Source organism: Hordeum vulgare, chromosome 4H (assembly GCF_904849725.1).
Source record: "Hordeum vulgare subsp. vulgare chromosome 4H, MorexV3_pseudomolecules_assembly, whole genome shotgun sequence".
NCBI lineage: Eukaryota > Viridiplantae > Streptophyta > Magnoliopsida > Poales > Poaceae > Hordeum > Hordeum vulgare.
Genome location: NC_058521.1, coordinates 41,466,661 through 41,483,182, shown reverse-complemented (window position 1 = coordinate 41,483,182; position 16,522 = coordinate 41,466,661). Strand labels below are relative to the sequence as shown.

Genomic DNA, 16,522 nt, shown 5'->3' with positions numbered 1-16,522 from the left:
TTCGAGAAGTCACAAAGTTTGGTGTTTTCAGTCATGGTGACTTCAGCAAGCAAGCAAGCACACAAGTGAACAGAAAGCAAGCGAGAGAAAAGGGAAAACGAAGAAAAGGGCAAATATTTTTGTAAATTTTTGTTTTTCAGAAGTGGGGGAGAGGAAAACGAGAGGCAAAAAAGTAAATGCAAGAGATGAGTTTGAGACACTTACTTGGATGAGTTCTTGACTTGACCCTCCCCAGCAACGGCGCCAGAAATTCTTCTGCTACGGCGACAGAAATCCTTCTGTCGTCTCTTGAGCTTGCGTTGGTTTTTCCCTTGAAGAGGAAAGGGCAATGCAGCACAGGAGCAGTAAGTATTTCCCTCAGTTTGAGAACCAAGGTATCAATCCAGTAGGAGAATCGCGCCAAGTCCAGAGTACCTGCACAAACACAAAAGAGCTTGCACCCAACGCTATAAAGGGGTTGTCAATCCCTTCAAGATTGATTGCAAAGTGAGATCTGAAGGCGGAAAGTGCAACGAAGTAAAATTGTAAGACTGAAAATATGGTGTGAAGTAGACCCGGGGGGCATAGTGTTCACTAGAGGCTTCTCTCAAAGTAGCAAATAATACGGTGGGTGAACAAATTAGTGTCGAGCAATTGATAGAACCGCGCAAAGTCATGACGATATCTAAGGCAATTATCATACATATAGGCATCATGTCCGAGACAAGTAGACCAATACTTTCTGCATCTACTAGTATTACTCCACACATCTACCGCTATCCAGCATGCATCTAGTGTATTGAGTTCATGACGAACAGAGTAACGCTTTAAGCAAGATGACATGATGTAGAGGGATAAACTCAAACCAATGATGAAAACCTCATCTTTTTACCCTTGATGGCAACAACATGATGCGTGCCTCGCTACCCCTTCTGTCACTGGGTGAGGTCACCGCACGGTATGAACCCAAAACCAAGCACTTCTCCCATTGCAAGAATCATAGATCAAGTTGGCCAAACAAAACCCACAACTCGAAGAGAATTACAAGGATATGAAATCATGCATAAGAGAGATGAGAAGAAACTCAAATAAGATTCATAGATAATCTGATCATAAATCCACAATTCATCGGATCTCGACAAACACACCGCAAAAGAAGATTACATCGGATAGATCTCCATGAAGATCATGGAGAACTTTGTATTGAAGATCCAAGAGAGAGAAGAAGCCATATAGCTACTAGCTATGGACCCGAAGGTCTATGGTGAACTACTCACGCATCATCGGAGAGGTCATGGTGTTGATGAAGAAGCCCTCCGTATCCGAATCCTCCATCCGGCAGGGCACCAGAACGTGCCCCAGATGGGATCTTGCGGAGACAGAAGCTTGCGGCGGCGAAAAAGTATTTTCGTTGATCTCTCTCGTAGTTCTGGATTTTTTCTGGATTTATAGGCGGAAGAGGTAGGGCAGACGTGCCACAGGGGGCCCACAAGCCTGCTAGGCGCGGGCCCCCCTGGTCGTGCCTAGGGGCTTGTGGGGTCCCCTGCTGGCCCCTGCCTTGGTTCTCAAGTCTGACGCGTATCTTCTGTTCTAGAAAAAATCTTTTCAGAAGTTTTATTCTGTTTGGACACCGTTTAAAATCCTCCTCTGAAAAGGATAAAAAACATGGAAAGCAGGAACTGACACTTGGCACTGAGTTAATAAGTTCGTCCCAAAAAAGATAAAAAAAGGCATACAAAACATCCAAAGTTTGACAAGATAATAGCATGGAACCATCAAAAATTATAGATACGTTGGAGACGTATCACCTATTATCGCATTTCCATAGCCATTCCGAGATATTTTGCCATGCAAATTCCATCATCACTTCACATGACTAGTTCGTTCATCATCATATTGCTTTGCATGATCATACAGAGCTGACATAGTATTTGTGGCAAAGCAACCATTCATCATAGCATTTGTGGCAAAGCCATCAAATTCTATATGATGAATACATGTCATGCTAGATCATTGCACATCCTGGTACACTGTGAGAGGCATTCATATTGGAGTCATGTTGCTTCATCATATCGAGTTATCCATGAGTTGTAAGTTAATGGAAGTGTGATGATCATCATTATTAGAGTATTGTCCCAGTGAGGAAATAAGGATGGGGAGGCCAAATGAGCCCACCATAATAAAAATGAGAGAAAAGAGAGAGAAGGGACTTTGCTACTATCCGTTACAACACGTGTGCCTCAAAGTGGCACCATGTTCAGCATGTAGAGAGTCTCATCTTATATAATTCATATGCTAGTGGGAATCAAACAAATTATAAACTTGACTTGTTTATTCCAATGACGGGCTTCCTCAAAGGCCCAAGGTCTTCATGAGCAAGGAAGTTGGATGCACGCCTCACTTAGCTTCAGTGGATCTTTCATACACTTATAGCTCTAGTGCATCATTTGCATGGCAATCCCTACTCCATGTACCAATATCTACCAATGGGTATCTCCATAACTTGTTGGTACGCCTAGGTTAAACTATCTTCTCCACTTTTCAACCCCTTTGAAACCTACCACCTTACTCTATTCCACTTATATGCTATGTCTAATGGTTCACGCTCATGTACTGCGTGAAGAATAAAAAATTGATGCATATTGAAAAAGTACGGTCCAATTTCCTGACTTGGGCACCGTGGTGCTTGACATTTGTAGTTATGTGGTGAAGATGGAGCCATGCCTTGCTAATATAATAAAGATGGAAAGAGTTGAAACAATCTTTGAGGATCGTACACTTTGAAAAATTAATCATTTTGTTGCTTATACTTATAAATGTTGTTGTGTTAATATTTGTTAATTCATCGTTTCTCAATGAGCATACATGCATAAGAATACATCATGGATAGGATGTCACATCAAAAATTCTGTTTTTATCATTTACCTACTTGAGGACGAGCAGGAATTAAGCTTGGGGATGCTTGATACGTCTCCAACGTATCTATAATTTTTGGTTGTTCCATGCTATTATGTTATCATTTTTGAACACTTTTTAGGCACTTATCTACCAATTTCTATTATTTTTGAGCACTAACCTATTGACCCAGTGCCTAGTGCGAGTTGCTGTTTTCTGCATGTTTTCAACTTTTCAGGTTCCAGTACCAAATGAAGCCCAATTGACCTGAAACTTTTTGTGAATTTTTTCTGGACCAAAACAAGACCGTGGAGCATCGGAAGAAGGCCGGCACGCACACAAGGCCCCCAGAAGCCATCAGGGTGGGCATCATGGCTTGTGGCTGCCTCGTGGCTCTCTCGACCCCGTTATCTGGCTTATAAATTCCTATTTACCCAAAAACCTTCAAAGGAGATCCCGAAACACTTTTTACATCGCGCAAGTCTCCGTTTCAATGGGAGGCCATCTAGAGCTCCATTCTAGCACTTTGTCGTCGGGGGGATCGATCATGGGGGGCTTCTTTGTCAACCTTGTTACCCTCATGATGATGTGTGAGTAGTTTACCATAGACCTACGAGTCCATAGCAGTACCTAGATGGCATCATCTCTCTCTTTGATCTTCAATACAATGATCATCGCATCTTCGCTTTGATCCATATGATGTAACTCTTTTGTCTTAGAACATCTGCAATCGTATGCCCCATATCTTCCACAAACGCCCAGACGGCCCGCTCGGTCACTACCGAGATAGAATTTTCCCACCAAAACTGACCTGGCAAACGCTTTCCAAACACCCAATATGATCCTCATCCCCATACCCAACCCATATATGGGACAGATATGGGGACACTCGGACGCGTTCGGCATGTCGGATTCGACCCACTATGGACCACCCTGACTCCACATGTATTTGTCCCTAACCACATCCTAGACCAAACCCCAGTCACTCTACTTCGCCCCAAGCTCATGTCCGATGATCTTTGGCCTTCTCTGGCATGGTGGGCAATGGATCTAACTCTGAGATTTGCCGATCTGTGAACCTATACCTTGGCCCATGCAGGGACGAGTAGGAGTTGGTCATCCAGCTTGCACTTCGCTGGTCTTAGGAGGAAATCCCAGCTCCACATTTGTTGTCGCTCCGCCATGAATCCATTCCATCTGTGCAAATGGCGTTTGGATCTAGCGGTGCCGGTGACTCTTGGCGCATGATCATGACCTTATTGGACGCATGACCATTTGTCGGCGCCGCAACCTTTGCGGGGTGCCTCATCCTCGCTGCTTCGGGCACTGAGTCGCAGGTCAATGTTGAAAATCATCACAACCCGACCACTACGGAGGATCATCGTGCCCGTCGTATGAGTAAAAAGGCGCAACAACACGCGTCATCCCTCGAGACCGAGGCCGCGAAGGCAGAGTCACATACTACCTTGGACAGGAATGAGGAATTCCTCAGTGCACGTATCCTCGTGAAGCGGCAAAGGAGGGCGGTGCACATCCTCGCAATGAAGTATATATGAGTGATCGGTGCCATGGTGGGAATGCCCCTTCCCCAAGAGGACAAGGAGGAGGGATGTGAAGGATCTGACAACTCTGGTAATGTGCAGATCCGCCTCAATCCATTGTGCGCCTTCGATCGCTACTTCTACAACGAAGACGACAGGGGCAAGGGTGGCCATGAATGAACTTCCTCCATTTTTGTATCATTTGTAGTTAGTAGATGATGGCATGAAAGACACACATGGTAATGTATCACCTTCGTGTAAGTATCCCAATAGTAATTGTCCCAACAAAGAGTGGAGGATAGTATTTATGAGTAACGTTGATGTCACGCACAAGTTGTCATAGCTCTTATATGAAGTAACTGTTTGTGATTCCGTAGAAGTTGTTAGGGTTCCAAGAGTCAAACCAGAATAACCAATGAATCTTACCACTCACCTGCATCTCCCATGCCTAGGGAAAATTACTCACAAATCGAGAGAGAATAACCAATCATCCTAGAGAATAAACTCATGAAAAGCGCATCGATAATACCATGGAGATCCAAAATAAGATGAATCGTTAAACAAGTCTAAGTCTCCAGATCAGTATGAAAAGAGTTTACACTTCGATCTTACAACTTGAAATTCCTCTTAGAATAATGAAGGTGAAATGAATATGGAGATGGAAGAACAAAACTAGAAGGATCCCTGATGGTTCTTCTTCTCCGGATCTCTTCTCTCTCTATTCTCGATGATGTGGCGACGGCTAGGTTTCCTTTCATATGTGCTTTTTACTATAAAATAATGAAAAGACAGGGTTTCTTCTCTCTCGAAGGATCAATGTTCGAAATAACCGAGAAATAACGAAAACCCGATGAAAACCAAATGAAAATTGCTTGTAAATAATCATTATTTCTTGAACCATTAGAAGAACATGTCAATTTTTGGCAGTTGTGTACTACTACGTGTGTAGGTTTAATGTTGTATGACAAAAGTGAGTTTAAGTATTTGGTTTGAGAGACATGTATGTGGACGCGGACTTCTATAGCGTGACCGAGTACCGATTCCCAGACTTATAGAGACCTGGATTTGCCCAGTCTAGTTGGAGACAGTCTTACTCCCTTGAAATGAGCAACACTCCCCCAGCACACAAAATAAGGCTACATAAAAAGTCATCAAAACAAAAAGGACAAGGAGAAAAAACAGGAATATAAACACAGGGGCCAGCAAGTACTAGGGGGAGAAAGGGAGGGGCCGGCAAGGGAACATCTAGAGGGGCAGAACAGTCCATCCGCACAGCCCATGAACTAGGCTTTGCCACCCCACCCCGGCACCCCCACCAGTGTTTCCCAAGATAAAAAACCAAATCCATTAGAGCAGCAACATCAGAAGCAGAGCAGCAAGCTCGGAGGCCTCCCAAGCTCTCAGCTCGCTCCGCAAGAAAAGACACTACCACCAGCGGCGGCAGATCGGCGCCAAGAAACATAAGCCTTGCGGTTGATCGCAACCGCCCACCTCACAACTTCTGTAAGGTAATTACAAGCCCCTACCAGTTCTTCTTTCCCCCCTTCCAACAAGGTTTGGATTTTCTTTTCCTCTCCCTATCGTGAGTTGAGCAAGCTCGACGACGCTGCGCCATTTTCCCGTCCAATAGTAAGATGAGATGGTGTATTATTGGAGCGCTTATTTCTCCGTTACTCCGATAGGTTGGAGGAGTGTATCTAGTAGTGGTGGTGGTGGTTCGGTAGGAATGTTTCTTGGTGTTGGTTTGGTCGTTTCCCCTGTCCTAAAAAGCTGCCTTTTCTTCTGCGCTTTTCTGTTGGTTTCTGCCAACCAAGGCCGTTTCTTTCCATCCCCTCCCCTCCCCTCCCCTTCCCTCTGATGAGAAGAACAAGAAGAGGCTGCGTATATCCTCCTCTCTGGGTTCACTGTCTAGGGCCTTCAAGATCGGACGGAGCCACATCCTCTTCCCCTCTCCGCCGCCAGGCGTCTCCGCCCAACAAAGATCTTCGTCGCCCTTCGCCGACTGATTTCTTTTGCGGGTGACGGATCCCTAACTCGTTTGGGTTGATTTATTTGATGCCAGCGATCTAATCCATGCGTTTAGTCTCTCCAATCCGCCCATTATGTCTGTCGCGGATTTATTTGCAGACTGTTTTCTAAAAGGTTTTTCTAAGGGTTCTGTTGATCATCATTTCCCTTTGTTAGGCACCACTGAACTGAACTTCGTTCCTTGTTAACTGAAAGTAAATCATAAATTTCTTCCTTTTTCTCTTCCTTTTCTGTAGCACGAGATAGAGTGCACTTTTTGTTGAGATATGTGCCATTTATTTGTAAATCCCGGTATTACAGTTTTTGTGGTCAGAGTTTATAATCCCATGTCCCATTTTTATATATTTTGGATTTATTGTAAGGTCTTTCCTCCTTGTGCTAAAATTACCTAGAAAAAATTGACCATGTCAACTTCTTTATGCGCATTTCGATCTTGTTGCCAACCAAGAGGAGAAGAAACCCCCTCCAAACCAGTGGTCTACGGATTGCAATTCAATAATCACTGTTTGACTGCCTACATGTGCCACACCCTTAAATTATTCTCATCTTGCAACCTGTCTGTGCCATCCATGTTGCTTGCTTGTGATTTTAACCAAGATAAGATTCCTCCCATCACTGGTGCTTGTTCCCATGGTCTCCCAACATTGCATCACCGATTATTCCCGCTGTCCCCTCACCCCAAGATGCTGCCCTTGTGCTCTGCAGGCGCTGCCGCTCCCTCTCCGTGTGCGATCCAGCTTGGACGAGGAGGAGTCCTTGTTGCCGTTGTGCTCTCTTGGACCCAGATCTTGATGCAACTGCCGGCTAGTTTACTGATCTAGAGGGAGCTCTGCTTGGGCTCTTGACCTGATTTGATTTGGTGGGGGCTCTGCCGCGGTTCAAAGGGGGACAGTTGGGCGTGGATCTTTATCACCAGTTGTTAGGCTTGTCCTTTCACATGGCAGTGGCCACCGGTTTGGTGCTTTGTTGATGGGTTAAGTGTTGCGGGTTTGTTGAGGCGTTTCTTCTTGGCTCCCATTCGGTGGTGACTGGTGAGGTGAGGTGGAGGACCAAGGGAAAGGAGAAGAGCCAGAGAGGACGAAAAACGGGGACGAGATTTGCAGGTTGTTTTTCGGCGTCGCACAATGAAGCATATGAAGCTTGGGTCGAAGCCGGATGTCTTCCAGACAGAAGGCAGCAATATCAGGTTAGTTAATTCGTCTCTGTTCTTGGTCAGAGTTTCTTCGCATCCTGTTAACATTTTTACTTTATCTTGTGCTTGGTCTGTATATCGTTGTTCTTCTTCTACTCCAGTTTAGTAGTGCCAGTCCTGTCTGACGACGGCAAGTAATTTTGTGGTTTAAATTGTGAGATCTGTTCAATTAAGAGAGATTTGGCCTTTGTATGCATCTTCGTTCTGCATTTTGCCAGAATCGAGGGGATCTTCTTTTGATTGTTTCTTGAAATGAATTCCAAATAAATGAAGTCGCTAAAGGGGGCCAATCATACTGGTTACTGGTCATATGCGATCAGCAATTAATTAGCTCTGTGGTGAGGAATACTGCCCTTGATCTGTACTCTCCTGGGCTCCATTTCTTAGACAGGAAGTGGTGACATTTCTTTGATTTCAGTTACTAGTATGAGTTTGGGAATCTGCACAAAACGTCCAATCATTCTGAAGTATTGACATTACTGCTATAAATTTACATTATGAAACATTTTATATTTGAATAAAACCAGTGGCGAATCTTGGAAGAAAATGAGGGGGGGGGGGCTCAAAGTTAATTGTGTGTATAAAAAGTCAAAAACTCTCATTTTTTGGGTCCAAATAAGGTGAAAAAATATATATAATAATAGTAAATTTTCTTTTCCGATTTTAGAGGCGCCCCCCCCCCCCCTGCTAGATTCGCCACTGAATAAAACTACATAAGTACATATCTATATAATATGTACAACTATTATATTTGTTTCATGTTTAGCAACTAAATTTTAAAAGATACACCATACGGATTGGATTGCTTTCTCATTGCACAAAATTGGTTGCCTAGCATGCCTCCTAACTGATGCATCGTATCTTGACATTCAGATGGCTAACTATCCAACTGCTGTTCTTTATAGGTTAATTTTTCCTTGATTCCTGCTAGTGGCATATGTTCTTAAGCTCCTCTGTACTTTGAGGGCATGTGCAGATTTAATGATTGCAATGCTTTTCTTAGTTTGTTTAGTGTTCATTCTTTATAAGTGAGCTAGTTATTGACCTTGTGGTCCATCGTGTAGATTGAATTCTTGGAGCTCAATTAAGTTTTCTTTGCCTTGCTATGTCCAATTTATTTAATCATTGGTCCTGCGCCAGTTCAGTTAGTTATATTACTTGTCATACACAATGCTACTAGATGTGAAGTTGCTTTCCACACCTTTCTCCAGTGTTGCCTGTTGTACTTTGCTTAGGTAAATGGTCTATCACTCGCTGTCTTACTTTTAGCTGATTCAGTGGGTTGGGATTTTGATTCATTTTTCATTTGAGTTTACTTTGCCATCTTTGTGATCTGTAACCAATTGTTTGTGTGCAACATATGTGATGATCTTTAAAAACTTATTGTGGGCCCACTTTTATGAACTGTGCCATTTCCACAGTGTGTGATCTGGTAATCTGCCAATATCCTCACAATTGTCACCTTTGTCATTCTCTTGTAAATTGTAATGACGTGAGTGTTCGTGTCCTGACTTTATATACTGTTCACTGAATAATGACTTGTCATCACTACCATCTGCCCCTTGTATTATTCATGCCTAGGTAATAGGCTAGTTGCGTAGTACAGCTATGACATGTGTACATACACATAAAAACACGGGAGCAGGAAGGTACTGGGAAAATGTAAAAACAGGCATATATCGATATATGCGGCCTGGAATACTTTCATTACCACTTTTAGATCTGTTGTGGTTATGCAAAGACCGTCAATAACAATGTTGCACCTGTTTTATTTGAAAATTGACCTGTATTTTTTTTGGCATCTCATCTGTTTATATACTATGCTTTGCCTCTATTTATACTAAATAGCTTTGATGCTAATGTTGTGTTAACATGCTTTTCAGGTTTGTTGCAACAGAGCTGGCAACAGACATCGTTATCTCCATAGGAGATGTCAAGTTTTATCTTCACAAGGTATCAACTTCTTATCTGTATAAACTGTTGCTCTCATGCTGTGACATTGCAGTGACATTTTGAGAAGAATTCATAATACTAATATTGGCTATTAAGCATGAACTAATTGCTAAGGCTCTTTATGAGAGCTGTTAAAGAATTATTTTACCAGAATTGCTACAGATTTATATGACTAGCCTTTGGTGTAGAACACCTAATTATAAGGTACACAAAGGTTGATAAGATGACCCCTTTTTGTTCATTATGCTTTATCGATTGGAGCATTACATCCTTTGTTATTCGTGAGTGCACATACACTCCTTCATTAAGCACATTCCAGAATTTGGTGGGTCTTCTACAGTGCACAGTTCTATCATTTACGAATGATTGCTTCAACCTTGAAATTGCCTAATGGCAAAAGAGAAAAAAGGAAACATGGAAGTGCTTTCAAGCTTTGGAAGTGTTAGCTGTCTATGTTTAGCAATTACTCCTACCATATACTTTTGTATTGTAAATTTGCAACTGAAGGAACTGTTTATACATGTCCTTTATGCAGTATAATAGACTAGAGCTTAATAAGTTAGCATCTGTTTTTTTCCTAGTGCAGCTTTACTTTATTATATCTAAAATATTTGAGCTGTGCACATTATTTGTAGTTCCCTCTTTTGTCAAAGAGTTCACGATTGCAAAGATTGGTAGCTTCAAGTAACGAGGAAAGCAATGATGAAGTGAATATATCTGACATTCCTGGTGGTGCTTCTGCATTTGAAATTTGTGCCAAGTTTTGCTACGGCATGATTGTAACACTCAATGCATACAATGTTCTTGCTGCTCGTTGCGCAGCTGAGTACCTAGAAATGTTTGAGACCATTGACAAAGGAAATCTTATCTACAAAATTGACGTGTTCTTGACATCGAGCATTTTTCGCACCTGGAAAGACTCGATCATAGTTCTGCAAAGTACAAAGTCGTTGCTGCCATGGTCTGAGAATTTGAAGGTAATCAACCACTGCATTGATTCTATTGCATCGAAGGCGTCAATTGATCCGTCAGAGGTTGAGTGGTCATACACCTACAACAGAAAAAAGCTCCAATCTGAGAATGGTGTTGATTCTCACTGGAATGGAGTCAGGATGCAACAGATGGTCCCTAAGGACTGGTGGGTTGAGGACCTTTCTGAACTTGAAATGGATTTGTACAAGCGTGTGCTCCTAACAATCAAGGCAAAGGGAAGAACACCTGCTGTAGTTATTGGAGAAGCACTAAGAGCCTATGCATTCCGACGATTGTTTGGTTCCCTTGAAGATGCTGTGAGCAATGGAATTGATTGCACAAAACGTCGTGCAGTTCTCGAAAGCATTGTATTTCTGCTGCCCACTGAAAAAGGTTCAGTGTCATGTGGTTTTCTTCTCAAGTTACTAAATGCTGCATGCTTGCTGGAATCTGGAGAGTCTTATCGTAATAACTTGGTAAAGAGAATAGGCACCCAGCTGGATGGTGCTTCAGTTACGGACCTTCTTATACCAGCAACCAGTGCCGAAACCGGTGTGTATAATGTCGACCTGATCATAGCAATAGTAGAGCAGTTCATGTCACATCACAGTGATAATGGTAAAATGACTTTTCAAGATGATGATGAAATTGTGGAAGTCGAGAAGTTTGCTTCTGTTTCCAGCACGTCAAAGCTGACGGTTGCAAAGCTGATCGATGAATATCTTGGCGAGATCGCTAAAGACCCTAACCTGCCTGTTCTGAAGTTCATTGCACTTGCTGAAATGGTGTCTGCATTGTCCCGACAAATGCATGACGGACTATACCATGCCATCGACATGTATCTAAAGGTAATAATTTTCACATACATCTTCTGTTTCCAGTTAGTATATCTGCTGTTGGGAGTTTGGAACTTACACTCAATTCCATGCTTGCAGGAACACCCCAGCCTATCAAAGAGCGAAAAGAAGAGATTATGTGGATTGATGGACTGCAAGAAGCTGTCACAGGAGGCCTGCATGCACGCGGTGCAGAATGAACGGCTTCCTCTGCGTGTGGTTGTGCAAGTTCTCTTCTTTGAGCAAGTCCGGGCATCAGCCGCTTCTACCAGGAGTGACTCTGGAGCCGACCTTTCATCCGCTGCTCACTCGCTTCTTCCCAGAGAGAATGGCAACTCTTATGGCAGCTCCAGGTCAGCCGCCACAACAACCACGGAAGAGGAAGGTAGTGGAGTCCCTACATCCAGCGACATCAACTCTTTCAGGTCGATGAGGCTCGCCAACAACTGCGGTGGTAGCGAGAGGAGCAGTGCCAGCAGCGACATCAACAAGAATGGCGAAGAGAAAAGCACCACCGGCAAGGCGAAAGTGATGCTGATGCCGAAGATACTAAGCAAGCTCTGGTCTGGGAAAACGAACATCGGCGAGAACAGCAGCTCGGACACGTCGGAGAGCCCCGGGTCCGCCAACCCGGAGGAGGTGAAGTCTACACCGTCACGGAACACGAGGCATTCGACGTCCTAGTGACTGGTGCTAACAGTATCACAGCACACCTAGTTTTTCGCTATCCTTGCTTTGATTTTTTTTTTCATTTTTTGCTTTACACGAGAGTAGCAATCTTAAATTGTGGAATACTACTGACTGCCCTGTCGCCGATGATGTTTTTGTAGCATTTCATGCTAGTAACTGGTGTAGCCCGTAGAGGTCTGGTCATTGGTGTTCAGGAACACATTTCAAGAGATAAAAACTGTAATTGTTTTTTGTTTTCCGTGGCAATATAAAGGAAGCTTATTTTGGAGGAGGCAGAGTGGCAGAGTAGAATCCTCTTGACAAAGATTCAGTTCGTACATACTGGCTGGCAACTGTGAATTATCTGTTGATGAAGCCATCGGAATTTAGGCGGAACATTGGTTACCTCTGTTTTTCTGAAGGTGCAAATCTAGCCATACACATCGCTTTGGATTGTTGGCTCGTCCTATCAGCTCTGAGTAGTGCACGATGAAGAAAAGTTGCACTCTTATCCGCCGCGAAAACTGCTCCAGACTGTATCACACTACAAATCTATACCTTCATGAAATAGTAAGAGGTGAGTACGAAAATGTCAGGAAGCTGAGAATTAACAATACTGCAGAATATGATCCACTATTTTTTTATGCCTGCCATTGGATTAGATTGGTCATTTTAACACAAACGGTAGGAGAGAATGCAAAAAAAGCAAGTGTAAGAACATCTACAACCAAACCCTAAACATCCGGGCGGACAGCCCGTCCTGACTGAAAAACGCCGCCCAACAAGCACAAATATTATGTGTCACTCGTTGTGAGCATTAAGTCTGCGATCACTCACTAGCGTAAGAGACGGGCCGGCTCATTAGTGAGCGAGCCTTTACCACGGTTTTGAGAAAACCTTGTAGAAGGTTTCTGATTTTTCTTTTCTTTTGTTGTTCTATCTGTTTTTCGTTTATCTTTTTTTGTGTTTTCTCTTTTTGTTTATTTTTCTAACATGATTCAAAAGTTTAAAAATTGTTCACATTTTTTAAAAAATTCTATAAATTTCAAAATTGTTCATAATTTCAAATCTTTTTAAAAAAGTATTCACAATTTCTAGAAATGTTCATAAATTTTAAAAATTGTTCGAGAACATGTTACGAATTCATAAACATTTTTCAAAGTTGCGAATATTTTTAAACAATTTTTTCTTGTATTCATGAACAAAAAATCACAAAACATTTTAAAAACTTGAGGAATTCTTTCAAATTCATAATTTTTATTAATTCAAAATGAAAGACTCAAAAAAAGTTGCCTGCCCTCACTCTCACCCGCTGGAGGATACACACGTGCACGACCAAGGCCCACGTAGCAGGTGTCGGCCCGAGCAACGTGAAGCTTTTCTTCAACAAGCTTTTCTCGCTCAACCGGATCGCCCCCCTCCCCGCACCCAAAAGATAGTCTATACGTTCGGGCTGTCTGACACACCTCAAACCATATGTGGAGCGGATTAGGGACAGCCGTGTTCGCCACATTGGACAGACGTGCGAGACTCACAAGAAAATCCATTGGTCTCTCAAGGATATCACAGGTTTGGTGAGACGAGATTCATGCCTTCGCTCCTAGCGAGCCATTGTAGGGGCCATATCCGACAATTTTAACCCGAACGACGAGGGTAAACCATAGCCACATCCATTTCCCTCTGATCGGCGTCACCACCACATCCCCTTTCCGCTTCGCCTTTTGCTCCGATCTTGTTGTTCGGCATGATCTGGCAAAAGATCACCTATTACAAAAGGCTCACGCCCAAGCGTCGGGCGGAGATCTCATGGGAGAAGCGCGACATTGTGGAATGGCACACCGCAAGCCTTGCGGAGGAGAAGGGTGGGGCAAAGGAGGATGCGAGGAAGGAGGCGTCAAGCATGAATGTTGAGCACTTGGACCCGACGAATTTGACATGGAGGAGGTGGATGTAGAGTTCCACCTTGTCCAAGTCGGCGATATGGAGGCGAAGCACGTCACGACGGAGGAGTTGTTATAGCGGGAGCACCTCATGATGAAGGAGTTGTTGGAGGCGGACCAAGCGGGCTATCCTAGCCTCACGACTCAAAAACCAAGCCAACCATGACTGCACTAGTCCGCAGCAGGAGGTGGCGTTGAACAGTCACCTTATCCACCTTCGCGGAGTGAGGTGGGAGTAGATCTTCGCGAATGAGGACGAGGAAGAGGAGGCATCGTACACTCGCATTGCCTCCAATGATCACGAGACCGACGACTCTGGCAAGGGGATCATCGACATCTCCTCATATGAGTAGGAAGTGTAGTTTTCGTTTAATCTTTGTATGAAGTACTTATGCTATAATCTACATAGGCAGTTGAATGAAATTGAGGGTTCCAAAAATGAAGTCGCGGTTGCGGACATGACAAATGAGGGGGCGGACTGCTTTTGTCCTCGTCCGCAGAGATGGGGTCAGATTTATACATTGTGTCGCAGATGTTCAAAAGCATCTATAATTGGATTGGGATAATTTGATCCCTTATATATGTACGGACGTTGTGAGGCATGTTTGCTTCAAACTCTCATTTGTCTGTGCATGCAGACATGTCCATCATCTGTTTTTCTATGTTCAGACACATGCATATGATTGGTTGGGATAAAGAAAAAATAAAAGGAAAAGAAAGTGGTCTAGGGTGGGTCAAATCATGGATGACTACTGTCTGAATGCCCTTATATCCTTCTCAGATATAATGGCTCCCAAACAGACCGGCTATATAAGAAAAAATTAAGAGGTTTGGATGAATGGCTTTTCTCCCTCTTACCTGAACAGTAATTGGACCGTCTTCGCTTGACGTGGATTTAAGAAGTTCGATTGTAAATGCTTTAAGACGACCACCTTTTGTTCTTCTTTCTCTTTCATTGTCATTTTAGTCGTGTCACACTACGACTGCGCGACCGTGCGGTGAGGCAGCGAACAACATCCTATGCTGAAGCCGCGTGCGTGCATCTTGTTTACTTTGTGGTGCTAAAGCTCTGTCGGCGGCGTATCGCAATTCATGCTGGCCCATTACTGTATAACTCAGCAGCGTCGAGAGGCGGTCGAGGGTCAGGCCGCCCCTCTCCTTGTATAAGCGCGGGCCGACCTGGCTCGTCGGTGTGACCCCGGAAACCAAAGCTGCCAACTCACAGACACTGGAGTCAACGAGAGGGAATCCAGTTCCTTTGATATAGTTTAGCCCGATGCGAGTCTTTTGTGATTTTTTTCGGATCTGATTTTTTTCTACCGTCATCTGTTGTGACGGTAGGCATCAACGCAAGACCCCGTTGACCCGATCCTTATCGTCACAGAGGATGACGGTAGAGTACAGATGCCTACCGTCACAACAGATAATGTTAGAAAAAAAATCAGATCCAGTTTTTTTTTTTTCCGTAAACGGTGTTAGATGGGCTAAAGTTAGAAAAGAAATAAAACCGTGAATTTGGCCTATGATTCAGCAGCGTCATCTTCGAGAGGCGATCGAGGGCCAGGCCGCCCAGCACCCTGCGGCCCGGCCTGGCCCGCCGCTGTGACCCCGGAAACCAAAGCTACACTGGAGTCAACGAGCGGGAATCCAGTTCCTTTGCGGCTCGCTCGCTCGCGCGGTCCATTTGCCACGCTCCCTCCCCTTGTAGCGAGCGCCCCACGTCCACATATAGCAAAAAACCGTGTGCCCACTCGCTCGCACAGTCACACGAGACGTGACCGATCATGCATGCAGCTGCTGACCCGACCCGACCCGATCGAGCTGGCCCTCCCACCCCATTTCCATCGCCCGACGGCGCACGTCACGCCGCACCCGGTCGACCAGCAACAGGAACACACACACACACACACTTTCCAAGCTAAAGGCATCGGAGCGAATTAACAAAGGGCGGGCCCGCCACCCGCCCCCACCGCAGAGGAAAATGGACAGCCGAAAGGAAAAGCCCGTGCATATAAAAAAAAAACCAGCCAGTTGCGGCTCGATCGGCCAGATACGCGGGAGCGTGAGAGGGAGGGAGGAGCCACGATCCCGGAGGGAATGGGAATGTACGGGTGGGTGAATGAATGAAGCCGGGTTCGAAGGGCCGGGCTTCGATGGGTGGATGGAGCCGGGGTTGGTTTTGCCGGGGATGTTGGAGGAGCAAGAGGCGGTCGTGGAGCGGCGGCCTCGGCCCTTGGCGCCACCCAAAGGGCAGGGGCCCCAGGGGACGTAGCTTTCGTCGCTGCAGACTCTCTTTTCTGCTTTGCCCTCCCGTAGCCGAGCTTTGTTCCTATCCACAGCCCCCTCTCCTCCCTTGGCTTAAATTAATCAGACGTCCGACTTGAACTCCACTGCTGCCTGGATCCTCTGCCTCCTCCCCCACCCAGCGAGCCGTGCGATGCATGCGTGTTTCGGTTAGGACGAAGCGTGCAATGCCACCTGGATGAAATGATACCGTATCGTAACTCAGCGTTAATT

The 16,522-nt window shown here is 44.6% G+C and overlaps 1 protein-coding gene across 2 annotated transcripts; it reads left to right on the top strand.

Moving 5' to 3' along the window:
* Nucleotides 1-5,706: 5,706 nt before the first annotated feature.
* Nucleotides 5,707-12,354, top strand: LOC123447785 (BTB/POZ domain-containing protein NPY4-like). Of its 2 annotated transcripts, none has more exons than XM_045124459.1 (5): nucleotides 5,707-5,923; nucleotides 7,149-7,629; nucleotides 9,519-9,588; nucleotides 10,224-11,408; nucleotides 11,496-12,354. In XM_045124459.1, the coding sequence occupies exons 2-5, from the start codon at nucleotides 7,568-7,570 to the stop codon at nucleotides 12,078-12,080; spliced, it is 1,902 nt and encodes a 633-aa protein (XP_044980394.1). In that variant the 5' UTR covers nucleotides 5,707-5,923; nucleotides 7,149-7,567; the 3' UTR covers nucleotides 12,081-12,354. The 2 variants fall into 2 exon arrangements, with proteins under 2 accessions (XP_044980394.1, XP_044980395.1); XM_045124460.1 differs by lacking the exon at nucleotides 5,707-5,923 and adding an exon at nucleotides 6,215-6,433.
* The last annotated feature ends 4,168 nt before the right edge of the window (nucleotides 12,355-16,522 follow it).

Excerpts from the sequence above, each read along its gene's own strand:
- LOC123447785 (XM_045124459.1), top strand. The coding sequence starts at position 7,568 with ATGAAGCATATGAAGCTTGGGTCGAAGCCGGATGTCTTCCAGACAGAA. Across the intron at positions 7,630-9,518 it reads ACAGAAGGCAGCAATATCAG|GTTTGTTGCAACAGAGCTGG; the intron begins GTTAGTTAATTC and ends CATGCTTTTCAG. Across the intron at positions 11,409-11,495 it reads CCATCGACATGTATCTAAAG|GAACACCCCAGCCTATCAAA; the intron begins GTAATAATTTTC and ends CCATGCTTGCAG.